The sequence below is a fragment of the Festucalex cinctus genome, chromosome 20 (genome assembly GCF_051991245.1).
Source record: "Festucalex cinctus isolate MCC-2025b chromosome 20, RoL_Fcin_1.0, whole genome shotgun sequence".
Classification (NCBI taxonomy): Eukaryota; Metazoa; Chordata; class Actinopteri; order Syngnathiformes; family Syngnathidae; genus Festucalex; species Festucalex cinctus.
In genome coordinates this window covers 6,734,138-6,751,474 of record NC_135430.1, presented here as the reverse complement: position 1 = coordinate 6,751,474, position 17,337 = coordinate 6,734,138, and the positions used below count along the sequence as shown (strand labels likewise).

The 17,337-nt window shown below is 40.6% G+C and overlaps 1 protein-coding gene across 2 annotated transcripts in view; it reads left to right on the top strand.

The window, feature by feature from the left end:
* The window catches only part of drosha (drosha ribonuclease III), a 131,997-nt gene that overhangs the window by 18,830 nt on the left and 95,830 nt on the right, over positions 1 to 17,337 (top strand). For both annotated transcript variants that reach the window (XM_077509118.1, XM_077509119.1), the window contains 3 exons: positions 2,083 to 2,182; positions 8,544 to 8,651; positions 15,837 to 15,944. In XM_077509118.1, coding sequence (XP_077365244.1) covers positions 2,083 to 2,182; positions 8,544 to 8,651; positions 15,837 to 15,944 — 316 coding nt within the window. The remainder of the gene's footprint in view (positions 1 to 2,082; positions 2,183 to 8,543; positions 8,652 to 15,836; positions 15,945 to 17,337) is intronic.

Below are 17,337 nucleotides of genomic sequence, written 5' to 3'. Positions count from 1 at the left end.
ATTAAATTCCTTTAGTTTTGCTAGATTGCTAGTTGTGCTGGACTAGGATTGCTCAACTTGGCATTGCAAAAATCATGTCGTCACTCAACTCAACTCAGCACTTTAAAACAACCATCGCAGTTTTCTTGGATGGAACTAGGGCTGGGCAATAAATCGAATTAATTTGATTAATCATCATTTTGAAAACCGAATCGTTGAAAATTTGCTTCTGGACTATTAAAAGCTGCTATTGTGAGATGTAATTTTGCTAACTATGAATGTTAAGTTTATGTTAAAACTGATTTAGAACCAGTATGCATTATTATTGTCTGAATATTTTGCACAGGAATTATTTTTGAATAAATGAAACCTTTAAATAAACTTGTTGGATTTATTAGATTAAAATCGTAATCGTCCCTCATAACTGAAAATATCAAGATTTTATTTTTTGGCTATATCGTTCAGATCTAAATCTGAAATCTCACAATATATGTTCACAAATACTACAAGAATACATCTTATACTGCTCTCGCTGATATGTTTGCAAGTTTGGACCAATCAGGCGTTGTTTAGGGTGGGACGTGCATCTGTGATGAAACCGGGAAGCGTCGATGCCGGGGGAAACAAACAAACCTAACAGACGAATGGACGCTGCAATTAATTCTGTTCTCGCAGAATCACCGTTTCCTTGTTGAATGCTGAACAGCGAGAGGCGCTTCGTGCATTTTTATCCTGTAGACGACATTTTCATCCATTGCCGTGATTGGTCAAAACAAACGTGCACAACACGGCGCATCGTCCAATCGGCTCCAAGTATTGTACAGCAAGTCCCTCCTTTCCCGAATGGTTCTGCCGAGTGAAGTCCCAGATCGATCATGTGAGGCACTCCCTTGAGTGAATCACCAATTATCAACCTGGTTTGTGAGGTTAACGCAGGGGCAGCAGATACGATGAAAACAACAGAGGATCCAGAATTGAACCCTGCGGAACACCATACATTCCGTTACACATTTGAATTCATATTGCACGTAGTCGTCCGACCACATTCCTTTTTTGCTCAGCGTAGTTAATATGAAGGGATTGCAATCTCTGATGTTGTGATTGCCAACGTCATCAGAAGGCACTTCATAACAAATAATCCCCCAGTCTAATAACACTGGAGGTGTGCAGAGGACGAGTTAGCATATGCTAATGAAATCCGGGAGAGGCGAGCTCGCCGCAGAGAGATCACGTCGGATCTCCGGAAAAGGTCACCAGCGCAGCCTGGGGGACGCGTGGGCCTCCCAGGCTGGATATTCTTCCCCTTCTCCGTCTCCTTTTTTTTTTCTTTTTTTTTTTTTTTTTTTTTTTTTTTTTTCGTTCAGGACACTTCCGCGCGGAGGCGGCCGGCTGATAATCGCCGCCGTTAAGCCGTCTCATTCCCTCGCCTCGGTCTCTAATGAAGTCCCCGCTATTAAAGCTCTATAATTCTTCTATTCTGCAGCCCCACCCTCCCCTCCTTGCTTGCTCACGCACACTCTTCTATATCTCCGCGTACGTCTCTCGCCCCTTTCACTCTGTCCGATCGGCCGAGCTGCAGCACCTTAACTCGCCACCGCCACCAATCATAATTGAATAATTCTGGCTAAATGAGGAGAAAGTCTGCTGAATGGGAGCAGAACGGTCACACTCGGTGCATCAATCAGAAGGCCTGATTGAAAATGTGGGGGCACGGGGGGTGTGGCGGAGGGGGAGGGGTGGGGGTCGGTCTCCGCGGTGGCTCCATGTCACCTTGCCGATAACACTCGGCCCTCTTTTCACATGCAAATGAGAGCAAAGACAATAGAGATATGAAAGTGAGGAGCAGGCGAGGTGGAAAAAAAAAAAAAAGAAAGTCCTAGGCAGGTGAACTCAACTCGGAGTTCAAGCGGCAGACACACAAACCCTCGGACGTTTGCCGCTCCGAAACAAAAGCACCTAATGGAGCAACGTCTGCATGCTACTCGCCAATTAAGTTTAATATCAGGCGGGCAGCGGATGAAATATTGATGTGTTGTTGCAGAGTTGGAATTGGAATCCTCTGAGCCTCATTTTTTTTTTTTTTCCCCTCTTCCTGGTTGTCAGGTACCAGAAGCTGTGGAAGAGCTATGTGAAACTGCGCCACCTGCTGGCCAACAGCCCCAAGGTTAAGCAACTGGATAAGCAGAAGCTAACGCATAGGGAGGTGAGCTCAGACATACACAACAAACGTGAAAATGTTGCTTGTGTTGAATTTCAGAGTTAATTTGACATAAAAAAATGTAGTAAGATCCGACACAACCTCAACTCAGCAATCTACTTCCATGAGCTGTGACAAAGGGAGAGAGAAGTGTTCAATGTGAAATGGATGAAAATCCTGAAAGTAGACAAATAAGGTCCTGATGAAGCTTTGATGCCGACCCCACGCATGGCAACACGCATTTTTCATAGATCAGATCAGGATTCACAGTATTTTATTTCAAAACAATGAAGATTAGAAAATATTAATCACGGAATGACTGATTAGGTAACAATTACAAATGTAATCCAAAACCATGGAACATCATACAACTAATATATAAAGACAAACATTGAGTTGAGTATAATAATCCACTCCAGTCCTTGCTTAACTCGTTCACGCGCAGCCATTTTCACAGAAGCAATCTCGGCTGTTTTACTGGATTCTGGCTGATTTTGCAAGGACCACAGAATATTGTGTTCTATTGCTATAACAACATGGAACCTACGAGAAAAAAAAGATTAAAGTCTCTTCTTTCATCAGGGAAAAAAAAATATATATATATTTTTCTCTTTCCATTTTGCAGCAATTACCATTTCATCATTATTCACAAATCTATTTAGAATTGTAATTGAGATTTTTTTCAACATGGTCCTGGTTGACCTCCTTTGCTCTGCTGTTTGTGTAATATCTACCACTTCTTCAACCGTTTTTTGCCGTTGAGAGGCTGCATCAAAGCCTTCTGTATGCTCTAGCATAAAAAAAACAAAAAATATATGAGACGTATAAATACGTCTTTGGGACGCTTGAAACATATAAAATAAAACATATTTATATGTTTTTGGGAGCAAATTAGTTGATTAGGATACAATACACTTAACTAATAATACTACTTAACCACCTATTCTATAGGGAGACACACCCGACTCAAATGATTGGTGATGATATGCCCCGCTTGGCCATCATTGGCCGGCGTCATGCGTCATTGTTTGGCCTATCTGTGCTGCAGGAAATTTGTGCGCTTAGTAGTCAACTTGTGGCGGTTAATTCTAAGTATATCAAAAAAAAAAAAAAGAAAGTGGTTGAACGAATATGTGCAAAACAAATTCACATGTATAACGGAATGTATGGTGTTCCACAGGGTTCAATTCTGGGGCCTCTGCTGTTTTCGTCGCATGTGCTGCCCCTGCGTTCCATCTTAAGCAAATCACGGTGGTTGTTTTGAACGTGCTCTATAAATATATTTATCCTTGAACCCTGCGGAACACCATTGTATATTTTGAATTGTGTGACGGCATGATTTGCAATGCCACGATGAGCAACTCCTTTTTGTTCATGAGTAAACCCTATACCTATATTTTGAATAAAAAAAAATATATATATTTTTTTAACTGAAGAAGGGTTCAGTGAATGTGCATTGGAAACTGGTGAAGTACTGGTTTTAACTGTTCAAATTTGTAATTTTATTTGTAAACGTTTTTTTTTGTGTGAATGGCATCAGTGACAATACTTGCCGTTTTTCCACCATTTGCAGCATGGCCTGGTACCAATACCCATCCCCGAATCTTGGGTGGGGGTTTACTGAAATGTCATTTTTCATTTCTGCCGCTAACGAGCTCCCTGGCGGAGGTAACATCCTAAATTGTCGGCGGCGCTGCTTTTTTGATGAAGGAACAAATGAAGGCGTTTGCTCTTTGTGGACTTTTCTAAATGCCAGCAGCTCATTTCCACTCGTCTCTCTCATTTACATGCCACAAGCTTGGCGCACTCGAGCACATTTCGTAAATATCGCTCGGCTCTTTTCAATTAATTGTTGCTGCGCTTTTTTTTTTTTTTCTTTCTTCATTCTCATTCAGCGCGTAGAGCTCCGCTAAGTGCCTCGCTCCCCCGTAACGCTCGCCGGCTCGTCATTTTTATATGCGTTTTAAAGTCTCCGGTGCGAAGGTCAGAGCGGCGCTGGGGACGGAGATCGTTTAGCTCAGGTGATATTTACAGACTTCATTCGCCCCACCATCCGTTGCCTCAACCCTCCCCCTCCTCCTTCTTACCGCCCTCAGGGACTCCTTGTAACCCCTCAGCAGCACATCCGCATCCTGCTTGACACGAGCACAACCAATAAGCAGCGAGAAGTTGGACTCAATTAGTTGCTTTCCGAGGTAGCTCTCTGGCCAACAGGGCCGGAATGTCCTGCTGTCAAACTGCAGCAATTACACGCACACACAAACGAGGTAGAGCGCTGTATCTTCGCTTGCGTGTTTAGCTGACCTGTCAGGACTGATTACCTCCCCCAAGGAGGTTATTTTTGTTCCAGTACGCTTCTATGTACAATATGCATCGTGCGTATATGTCAAGTAGTAGCTCGCAGATTTCCGATCCAGTTTTGGGAAGGGGCCGGGCTTAAGAAGAAAGAACCCATTAACCTTTGCTGGCGCATTCGACATGACGTTAATTCGTGCTTCTACTTCTTCTGTTTGCAACACAATTTACCGCCATCTACAGGACTGGAGTGATTATTATCCGTCACATTTGGAACGAACAACCGAAAAATATGGTACATTAAAATTTGGTAATAAAATTAATTAATTAATTAAATAAACTTATTTCAGTACTATACATCCAAATAAGCTTTTGACTCTTAAAGGTAGAGTTAGTAAACACACTGTCTGACCTTATTATGTGTTACAAAAGCATGTGACGAGTTTCTTGTCGTCCTCTTATGTGAACATTGAAGTCGGCATTTTTTATCTTCTTTTTCCTTATGGCCTCGATGCTCATTTGAATAAAAATAACGTTCACTGTCAGGAGTGTCAAATTGCACTTGTGAGGCGTCGATCAGCTCGACACAACAGGACTTTGTTTTGTTTTCTTACCAGCAGTCTCATCCGCTCCAGAAATGCATCATAGTCCCAAGGCTGATTGCTTTTTATGATGGACTTGACTTTGATCGTTTGCTAGTTCCAATCTCCTTCTGGATTTCCACTAAATGGTTGAGGTGACACTTTTTTGGCTGTCTATCGAACACAACGTTGATATGTGTCATTTTGGCAGCGTCAAGTGAAAAAGACACTTGGAATCAGGCTGCTTCCAAATTTCCAATATTTGAAACGTTTCTGATATCTGCCAATGAAAGCGATCAATGTCTGCTTGACGTCACTATAATGTGAAATATTTGTATCATTGTAAAATTATTAGGGATGTAACGATATCTAAACATCACGATACGATATTACGATATGAAGGTCAAGATACTATCATTATTACAATATTGTCAGGGAGGTTGGTGATACAAAAAAAGGTCACAATATGAGCTAAATTGGGCTTATTCTTTTTTTTTTTTCCCCAAAAAGAGAGAGCTCAGAATTGTTCATTCATTTGTGTAAATTTGTACTCATTAGTTCACCTAAAACCTAATAAAAATCCCATTACCCTTCACCTTAACCGGATACTTCAGAGTCTTGCCAGAGTCGTGAAGGTCAGGGGATCAGAGGAAAGGTCACAGAAAAGAAAGATAAGTCAAAATGAAATCCAGCACTAACTAAACACCACCTGCCACCCACACGGTTACAAAACCAGTCTTATGCCAACCCCATAAACCTCTAAATTCCAACACATTAAGGAGATTTCAAGAGACCAGAGGAAAAGCTAAAGAGAGGAAGGAGGGAAGGATAGATGAAGCAGAGTGAGGTCCACAGACACCAGCGTCCACTGATTCAATGAGCAGTTGGAGGAAGAGGCGAAATGAGCTTATTCTTAAAAAAAACACAATATTGTTATTATATAAACGTGCAATCTCTAATATTGAGGCACTTACTTGCTAATGCATGCACACGTTGAGTTCCTCCACATATTGATTTGGTTCACAAGGCAAGCATATTACATTCTTCTTCGTCTGACCAGCTTTTAAACACATAGGGGCCAAAACATGCCTTGTGAAAATTAAACTGCACTAAAAAAAAAAAATATAGCCACCACAGGGTGCTAGAACAGCACAAATGGAAATCAACCTGACTTTTTCAAAAAAATGTGCTGCTTTTAACTGATTCATTCCCAGCCATTTTTGCTGGAGCAACCCCCTTCACTCCCAGCTGTTTCACTGGATTTTTGACTGCTTTTGCAAGGCCCACAGAACATTGTTCTATTGCTATAAAAACATAGTGTCTACAAAAAGAAAGATTAGAATCTCTTCTTTTATCAGGAAAAAAAAAGTACGTCTATCTGTTTTTGTTTTGCAGCAATTAGCATTAGAATATAGCTAAGTGTAATCACAAATCTGTTTAAAACAGTGGGGAAAAGTTTTTTTTTTTTGGCAACATGGCCCTGGTTGATCTCTTATACTCTGCTGCCACCTGCTGGCCGTTTTTGTAATAACTACTATTGCTTCAAGGGTTTTCTTGAGTTAAGAGGCTGCATCAAAGCCTTCTGTATGCTCTATATCATAAAAACAAAAAACAAAAAAGTATAAATACGTCTTTGGGAGCAAATGAGTTAATATCGTGACATGATGACGATATATGGAGGCAGTTTTAATATCGTGATATCACGATATTGTCATTATCGTTACATCCCTGAAAATAATATTTTCACTGCCCGGTGTTGCTCCTTATGAAGTTATTTTACGTTCAATTTGTTTGTCGCCACGTGTGGGTTGTTTCATGTCCTGTGTGAATGTAAACGCATTCTAATGGGACATGTGAGACTTTATCTGTAGACAAAAATAGACTTGAAATGAAAGAGGCACCGAGGTTGCAAATATCACCTCGGAAAAGACCTCATAGGTGTATTTAAGAATCAACTGCATGTCCGCTTTCTCTCCCAGTGTTACAAAAATTAATTAGTCCTCATGACCTTCCCCCTGACCACGCAGCACAAAACATTTCCATGTCATTTGCAGCCGTGCAGCTATGTGAGTGCGCACGCGTGCTCGTGGTGACGGCAGCGTGGGCGAGCATGTTCACTTTGATGCAGAGTTCAAAGTCGGTTGGCATTATTTATTCATGCCTTTGTTGTTCTTATTTCCTCTGCGAGGCAAAAAAAATAAAAAATTCTTGGCGTTCCATTTGAGACGGCTCACCGGGAGTCGATTGCGTCTTGTATGGAACACGCACACACATACATATGCTATATGTGTATAATGACATGGTCTGAATACGCAGGTGAGCATTCATCCGCCGATGCCGGTGGTTCGCAAACTTTTTACAAACGTCCTCCATAATAATAGCTGACATTGGTTCACAATGTGAAAGTTAAATGGAACAAATGTACTGTATAGCTGTCAAAATGAATCTATTTTAACTCATTTGCTCCCCAAAACGTTATATTTTAAATCTATTAAATGTCCCAAAGACGTATATATACGTTTTTTGTTTTGTTTTTGTTTTTAATTCTAGCATACAGAAGGCTTTGATGCAGCGAATGGGTGAAAGAAAATGGTAGTAATTACAAAAACGGCCAGCAGGTGATAGCAGCGTATAAGAGGGCCATGATGAAAAGAAGCTGTTTTCAATTCTAAGAAGATTTTTGAATGATGATGAAACTTCGCTATATGCTAATTGCTGCAAAACAGAAACAGATAGAAATGTATATTTTTTTCCAGATGAAAGAAGAGTCTAATCTTTCTTTTGGTAGGTTCCATGTTTTTATAGCAATAGAACACAATATTATCATTATTATATTAAGTTAATAATAGATTGTTTGGAATCATTTGTTTGATTTAAAATTATCAACAGTAAATGTTCACTGATTTCTGTAGTCCTTCATGAAAAAAGACTGATTACCTTCTATGTTTAATCAAAATAAGACATTTGCAAAGATCTATTTTTATTTAGTAACATAGAACAGCATCAATCCCCCTTTTTTCAGTCAATATATGAGTCAATATACAATTGCGGAGTATGAAACAAACATCAATCACTGGTTAATAAACAGTATTGCGAGGAAAAAAAAAGAAGCTTTTGTAATACACTTAAATGCAAAATTAAAATGAATCTGATTAATCGATTGAATAGAATTGATAGATTAATCGTTTTTAAAAACATTTAACACTAATACTGGACTGCATTAAGCAAGTTAAAGCCACTGTAAGAGTGGCTGAATCGAGGATTTGACGCCTCTGACAGGCCTCAATTAGCCGCAATCAGAAGCAGGAATGCCGTCAGTGTCCGCCGCCGCGTGCGTCACGTTTTGTAGCACGCGCCATCTGTTAGCACAGCGGGAACGAAACGGTTTGAGGAGGCTGCATGGGAATAGGGGAGGGGGCGGGCGTTGTGGGTGCTGTCCCCGCCGGCTCCGCTGCCATTGATCAATAATTGACCGGCTGCTTGTTTGGCAGGAAGCTCTTCAGAAGATCCGTCAGAAGAACACCATGCGCCGCGAGGTGACGGTGGAGCTCAGCAGCCAGGGATTCTGGAAGACCGGCATCCGCTCTGACGTCTGTCAGGTAACGTGGACGCATAAAAGACGCATTCGTTCACACCCGTTGTTTACAAGTATACAGTGCACCCTCTCTATATGTGGTGGGTAGGGAGGCTGATGTGAATAGCAAAAATTGGTGAATATATACATTTAAAAAAAAAAATAATAATAAAAATTTATAAATATTGCCCCGACTTATCTTATGTTTTTGTTTTTTTATTTATTATTATTATTATTATTTTTTATTTTTTTTGGCCCCATTAAAAAAAAAAAAAAAAGGCACATTTGGCATATATTTTTTTTTCTTTGTTTTAAGGGCAAATTATTGGAAAACAGACAAATGTTCTTCCTGTAATATCTTTTTTGTTGCATGTGTTCAAGATTACAATTTTTTTCATATGTATATATTTTTTTAAATGAATCAGCTGATGTCACCATTTGATTTTCCCAAATATCTGAATTAAAATTGGTCCCAAAAACTCCATATTGCCTTAGTTAAACGCAACATATACCCCAAACTATGATACCCAAACACTTGGATTTACTTTCAGATATACAGAATAATGTATAGATTAAAAAAAAAAAAAAAAAAAAGTTTATTAATACGGTTGGTTTGGTTTATTGAACATATAAACATAAACACATAAGTATAAAACACAAGTTGAAGTTAAAAAAGGAGAAAAAATATATAAATTAAAAAAATATATTGCTTGACTGGGCAAAGCACTTTGATATAATTGCAGATATATAATATATAGATTAAAAAAAAAGTTCATTAATATTGCACTACTGGGCAGTTTTATTTTCTTTTTCTTATTTTTGCAGTTTTTTTCCCCATATCTTTATTGTTGGTATATAATATTCTTTTTTTTTATTTTTTTTTTTATTTAATCAGCCGATCGGTTATCAGCATTATGTTCTGCCAAATATCCGAATCGACATCGGCCTAAAAAAATCCATATTGGTTGGGCCCTGAGTTTAAACCTGATATTTATCCCAGACTATGTCCACAAAATCCTTGGATATCATTTCAAACAAATACTAAAGCATCGGTCTTAAAAATAAATGGCATGCAAATACGTTCGATGATTGATATTCTCGGTTTCAAAAGTTCCAAAAACCCACCCTACGATGATGTTTGACTGTCTATTGAACACAACAAAGCAGCACATATGAACACGCCAAGCTTGCCCGATCAAGTGGGCCGTGGCATGCCGTAAATAATGCACCGCTCGGTGGCAGCGAGACAAGACGACACAGGCGGCGGCGGGTGGGCTGCGCTTCGCCGCTCAGACACGCTCGAGAAACTTGCCACGTGTTGCATCATGCCCACGCTCAATACGCGCAGGGCCCAAGTGGCCTCCCCGCTACGCCTGTGCAACCTCGCCCCCCCCTTTCATTAAGGCCCGGCCATGCCTCACGCATCCACACTTTGCTCATACACAACTTGACTCCGTTTGGCGAGACCACTTAAGTCCGTCTCGGCTCGCATCCGCGCTCTCGTCTCACATGTGTTTGCTTCAAGGCAAACGCTTAAGCACCAGTCTTGAACTATTCCCCTGACCTCACTAATGATTTGGAAATGGAAGAAACAATCTTTTCCAGTGTTGGTATTATTAGACTCTTGAAAATAAATACAGAAAACTCCACAAAATTCAGTAGGAGTCAGGAGTAGGAGTTTTGATTGATTTTGCAAGGCCCACAGAATATTGTGTTCTATTGCTATAAAAACATGGAACCTACCAAAAAGAAAGATTAGTCTCTTCTTTCATCAGGGGGAAAAAAAAAAAAAAGTCTATCTTTTTCCATTTTGCATTAATTAGCTTTAGAATATAGCTAAGTTTCATCATTATTCACAAATCTGTTTAAAACTGTGGGGAAAACCGCTTGTTGCAACATGGCCCTGGTCGGTCTCTTATACTCTGCTGCCACCTGCTGGCCGTTTGTGTAATAATTACCATTTCTTCAAACATTCTTTGTAGTTGAGAGGCTGGATCAAAGCCTCCTGTATGCTGTAGCATAAAAAAAAAGGAAAAAAAAAAGAAAACAAAAATATATGAATACCGCATTTTCCGCACGATAAGGCGCACCTAAAAGCCTTAATTTTTTTGAAAAGCTGACCATGCGCCTTATAATCCAGTGCACCTTATATATGGATCAATATTGAGCCGCAACAGGTCTCGCTGTCAAGACGCGGTGACGCGCATGCGCAGAAGATCCCGCCATCTTGGATCGCTAGCTAATACTAATACTTGACCTCAGAGAAAATAATAAAACCGCTGTTTATTCATTTTGGGAGTGAATGGAGTTGTCAGAAAACTGGTTTGTAATCTATTAATAAAGTTAGCGCAGCACCATCTAATGGATGCATAATGTAACCCCAGCCTCTACTGTAGCGCCTTATATATGGAAAAAGTTTTAAAATATATCATTCATTGAAGGTGCGCCTTATAGTGCGGAAAATACGGTACATTGAAAGCGCAAGCAGAAAATATATCAGTATCAAAGTAAACTAGTAGTATTAAAACAATAGCATTAGAAATTAATAAATCCAAATAATTGCTGTATTTTTGTGCTATATGTGTCTTGGCCTCTTTGGGGCAGTGTGGTGCCATGCATGCTTACGTTAGAATGAAAAGAGTGGAAGAAAAAAGTTGCTTTAATTGTTAAATGGAATAATGGATAATACAACTAGTTTTTCCTTCTGGTGTTGGCCTGTTTATGGAATTTGCCATTATATGTTATCAGCAAAGTTATGTTGCCGTTTTAAATAGACAGCCAATCTTTTGTTTTATGGTTTGACAGTAATCTTGAACTGGGTTTTCTTGTTTCCTTTTTGTCAAGGCTGATACCAATATAGATGATTTGTAATCAACGCTGCCAATAACCGGTATTTGGGTCCAATATTCGTTTACTGAAAGAGGAAATATAGGCATCAAAATTTAAACACTAAAACTCTGACTTTTCCTAATTATTATTGTTGAAATGTCTTTAGACATATATTTATTGAATATATTTTGAGATTTGCAGGATCTTGAAGATTTATTTTTTTATTTTTTTAATCTTAGACAATAGACGTCTTTGTTTTAAAATTTTAGCAATAAGTCCAGGGAGCTCTCGAGGTCATTATCAAGTCTTAAAAAGTTCAATGAAAACTTAAAACACCCAAATTGCTCCCTATTGATTGCTTCAGTAAAGCTTTCCAAAATTTTAAATATCTGAAATTTATCTTGATATGAATGTCAAACAAAAACAGAAGGTGCAGAGCTTTTCCATGGTCATCATCTCATCTAGTTAACTCACAATATAAATAAAATAGGTGCCTGAAATTAAGACGGTTTTAAATTGATCTATTATCGGTCAACAGATTTTTATTAAAAAAAAAAGCTGATAATTGAACTATTCCAAATGAAATTAAACAGCTTAAAGCATCAAATTAGAAAGTTTGGCAACCTCTGCGTGAGTACACGACACAACCACATTGACCGTGAGTTGGATCAAATACCACATGCACTTCGTCATGATCACAAATGGATTCATCAGAGTCATCTCCGAACCAAACGGTTCTGCAGTAGCCAACATGACAAAAGCTGGTGAATTTGCATGCGAAACTGCCACGGTGTCATCTGCTTTTATTTTTGACGATTCTTTCTCTGGTTGTTGTTTTTTTTTTTGTCCTCCAATTGTGGTGCCCGTCAATGGTGGTAAAGCAATAATTGGCAGCTGGGCGCTCTTGTGCGAGCAAGCGCGCATCGCATCGCCTCCAGCCGCCGCTCACGTTTTGGAGAGGCATGACAGGAAAGTTCTAGTCTCATAAGCCAGACCTCTCTTGCAGCAAGGTCTAGCAAAGAGGATCCGATCCATAATTGCCACCCAATTATATTTGCTTCAAGCTGGACTGCTGCGACTAATTGGTTCATGAATAATTTCAGCCGCTACACTCTGCACCGTGCGTCGCACACCGCCGAGAGATAGCGGCAGATCTCAAGCCCAAACTTGCTTTATTCCCCCCCAAAAAAAAGCAATTCACAGTAAAATGGGGCCGGCTTGTGATTGACATCGCTCGACACCACCAAGGTTGTTTCACTTGAAAGGCATTTCCAAGGACTGGCCTTCACTTTGCAAGCAATTTTCACCGTGATTCACTTGCGCTTGTCCTCCGCCTTCACGGCCTTCGTGGTGGGCATGCGAAGGCTGCTCGCCATTCACAGAATTGTGAAGGAAATTAAGCTTGTTTAGCTTTGTTTAGCATGCTGAAAAAAAGGGGAAAAGATGTTCTGCATGAGCAACAAATACTGTACTTACTGCTTATATTATGATTCAGAGTTAAACATAACCGTATTCTTCTGGCTAGATATACGCTTACATGCTACAAGTAAACACTGCGACTTTTTGCTCTCAAATGTCACCATTCGGATATGGGTCATGTTCGTGCAAAGATTGGAATCAGATCTCTTACAGAGTTGCATAAAAATCCAATCTACGTATCAGATATCTGCCAAGGCGACTGCAGTGTCCTACGCACATAATCGATCGTGCACCGTGGTGGCATCGGAATAAGTGTTGCGATTGGAAGCGAAAGAAGCCATCATTGTCAAACTACAAAAAAAAAGAAAGAAGTCAATGCAGTCAACAACGTCCTGACATAGAATCATTCCATGGAAAAGTGGCCACTAACCCACTGTATTGCCTTTAAACAGATAAATGAGCGGTTGATAAACAAAAAAAAAAAAAAAAAGACGGTTGGTCACTAGCTATCCCACACCCACACTCGAGAACTCGAGTGACCTCACCTGTACCAAACTATAACAATGATAAAAACCTGTGTTTGGGCTTGTGCCGCAAGATAGACCTATAAAGGATTAGGTTTGGGTTATGATTTCCTTTTAAAAGGTATTCTCATATATTTTAAATAGTTGTACAGAGAAGATATCAAGTGTGCCTAGTGGCGCAGTACTTCTAAAGGGACAGACTCAAGATTTGTGTAACAAATTTTCTCCAAGTTGACTTTGCTTGTCATAAAGTCATACTTTTGCGAAACGTAATTACTAGCCTGCTTGATGGCTTCCGCTCTACATTACGCTATCCAGTTCGCCATCAAAAGAACCCAACTGTGCCATTAATCTGAGTAACGGAAAAGTTAGTTAATTAGCCAGTCTCTCCGTGGTAATGTTGACGATTTCAAAATTTCCACCACGTCTTATTTTGTATCAGCATACCTGTTAGAATGTTTGGCAAACAATTTGCCAATGACTCAGAAGGGTTTGTTTACGAGTGGTACCATCATACCTATTTCCACCTTGAAGTAATTGACCTTTCCGTTTCACGCCCCTCCTCGCCCACATTGCGCGACAAGCAGCTTCCTCCGACATTGTTCGGGCAAGATTAGCGAAACAGCATTAGCTGTAAATGGCAAAGTTGTCAGATCTTCCTTGTGATTTCTCGGTCAAGTGTTTTCAGGACACCAATGTATCTCTTCGAAGCAAGCAAAGGGGCTTTAAATTTCTTTCGTGACGGGTATCTTCACTCCCTTACCATGCAATTTTGCCTAAAAACAAAAGGAAATACACATTGCTGTCTGCTGCCTCAGATGTAAGAAAAAGACTGAGTCGCTTCACTCACTTCGATTGATTGTCGGCAAAACCGAAGTTTTTCAACATTATTCTGTCAAGCAGTGTAAGAATTAATGTATATCACCTCATAGTTTAAATGTTCTGATGGCCTTTATTGTAAATAGTAAGTCAACAAATGTGTGGACGGTTAGGTACCCGGAGCTATCGTTAGCCTTTGGACAGTTAGCTACCCTGAGCTATCGTTAGCCTTTGGGTCAGAACAACAGTGGAGAACATTACCTTAGCGCAGACGTCGTGGTTTCTGGTCACTTTGGAGGGATTCAACTGGTTGTGTTCGCAAAGTTTGTTCTGTTGGCATTTATAGTAAATAGTAAGTCAACAAACGTGTGGACGGTTAGCTCCTCGGAGCTATCATTAGCCTTTGGCTAAAAACAACAATGGAGAATATTACCGTCATGCAGACGTAGTACTTTCTGGTTATATTGGAGGCATTTGACTGGTCGTGTGTGTGGTCTTCCACAAAGTTTGATCCAGCGTAGACATTTTTCGGAGTTGAGGGTTTAGTGAAGGGAATAATCTCGTCAGTGTCTCTCTTGTCTCTCTTACACAAGCCGTGACTACAGTGTTTAACAATTTTATTGATTTATTTATTTTTTCCTTGGCTTTTGGACAACCACGCAATGCACTACCGGGACCTGGATTGTTTTTGTTTGTTCACAGCAAAACACACGTGCCGTCGCAGACGACGTGCGTCTTTATTGGTTTACTAGGTCATGCGGGTGTGTTTTACGGAAAGGTCAATTGTGACATCATGACTAAAAGGTCAAATGAAGGGCACCACACCAGAAATTCAGACATGAAGTCTTTTGGATTAAAGCTGATGCGACTTCAACAACCGTTCAACTTTTGCCGGTTAGCGTGACCTGGAACAAACCGTATCAGTCAGTCGGCCATCAGACAAGTTCGGGAGCCCGTCGCGGCTCGGTTAATTGTCTCTTTAACGATGTCAGGGAAGCGTGTCGCCCGTGCAGCCCCCCGTGACGGCCTCCGGGTTTCCTTGTCAACACCTCTTGCTGCCGTCGGACCAGCGGCGTGGCCTCGCCCCGTAACGCTAATTAAAACAAGGACGTCTCTCATGCGCGGGCTCGGGGGTTAATGTTCTGAAACCCGCCTTTGCCATCGTGCGTCTCGCGGCCGACTCGCCGCTTAATGACGGAGCCTCTGCGCCGGCCACCGGCTGCTTTTCTCGCCTCCACCGTCGTTCTCACCGTATCTCCGCGAAGGGCTGTCAGGGTTTGTGTGAAAGTAAGTGTGTCAACACGGCGAAATAGGCTTCGATCCCACCTCCCTGCCCCAAAGGGAATTTTCCCTCCTGTCCGTCATTCCCCGCCGCCGCCATCGGGTTTGTGATTATTTCATCTATGTGTTGCCTGGCGCCACTTAATAAATAATGAGCGTCTGATTGATTTCTGCCCACTATCAGCTCTCAGCCTTTGCTTCTGACAATCTCTTCATCACACATTCCCCTCCAACATGTTCCCGTCGCTCCTCTTTCATATCAGACATGATCCCCACTCAGGTTTTCACCCCCCATTCCTCAGCCGCCTCCTTGAGAATTCTCTTTGTGCCTCCCGCAGCACGCCATGATGCTGCCTGTCCTCACCCATCACATCCGCTACCACCAGTGCCTCATGCACCTGGACAAGCTGATTGGCTACGTCTTCAAGGAGCGTTGCCTCTTGCAGGTAAGACGCGCGCTTCAAAACGCAAACGCTTGTCAACGACATCGGGGAGCATTAAGCGTCATGATGGAGATGTTGCGCAAGCTTGTAAAGTTGTCAAATTTTAGGCCTTCATACACATAACATCTGTCTATTTGGTATGTGAATTACCTAGTACCTGACGATTCGATTCGTGTCACGATTCGATACCGTTTAATCCCGATGCGCATAAGTCGATTGCTGCATTTTTTTTTTAAACTCAAGTTTAGGAAATACTAATCAGTAGTAAACTTGTACACTGTAAGATTTGTAAGAAATTATATTTATTTAGCTAAAACTTGAGTCTTATAACTGTGAGCCACTGTATTTCACAAACAGGTTTTAATCTGTTTCATGTTTGAATAACATTCTTCCATGCTTCAGGTGTGAACCCTAACCCTAAGTAAGACGTTTTGTTCAATATTTTTCCATCAAAAATGGATGTTTAAACATAGATTTGGCCGTCAATTGAATCAATTCGAGAATTACGTGCTGTAATATCGTGATATATTGCCAAAACGCGGAATGGAACGTCTGTTCTTCATAAAGTCATTCTGTTCTATTACATTCAACTTTGCCGCCCCTTTCACGCTAAATGTTGCCGTCCACCTCACTTTCACCCCAATAGTTACGACGGAGAAGTGATCGATCTTGAGGTTACTACTATTTGAAAACAACACATTTTCTTCTCAATGTCAAGATACTCGCTTCTTACCTTTTCGAGTAGAAAGAAAGTCAGCTGTGAATCACTTTTCTAATCCAAGTCCGATCTCAACTCTCTCCACCCCGCTGAAATGTCAAACCAATGTTCACTCTCGTTCTCGGCGCCGGTCACTATCAAGTTTAGATTTTTTTTTCGTGGCACTTGACATTGTTTTCATTTTTATTTTTATTTTTTTTGAGCAGCCTTCCGCGGAGTAACAGCGGGTGTCTGGGGCAGCGAAAATCTGTACTAGTTCCGTCTTCGCGCGACAGGAAACAACTGACGCGAATAACGTCACATCCCGCAGACAGAGGGCGGGAAATTCGAAGGATTCAGACCGGACGCTTCCTAAATAATATTGGCCAGAGGCTTGTAGGAGTACCCATTGTGAACAGCGAAGATGTTGATCTACTAATTAGAATATGTTTCAGTCATAAATGGTCAAATAAAAAGGCTATTGTTAAGATATTTTTTTGGGAAATCCTACATAGAGTAGCTTTAATGTAATCTAGCCTTTCCTAATGTAATATATCCTAATGTAATCTATTATATCAGAACCCTCTATTTTCTATCACATTAATGAGTACCATATGAATTTGAATTGGTTGTTGACTACTTTTGTCTGATTGTTTTCATACTTAACATAATTTTCCCATTTATTTTATTTCTAGGTGA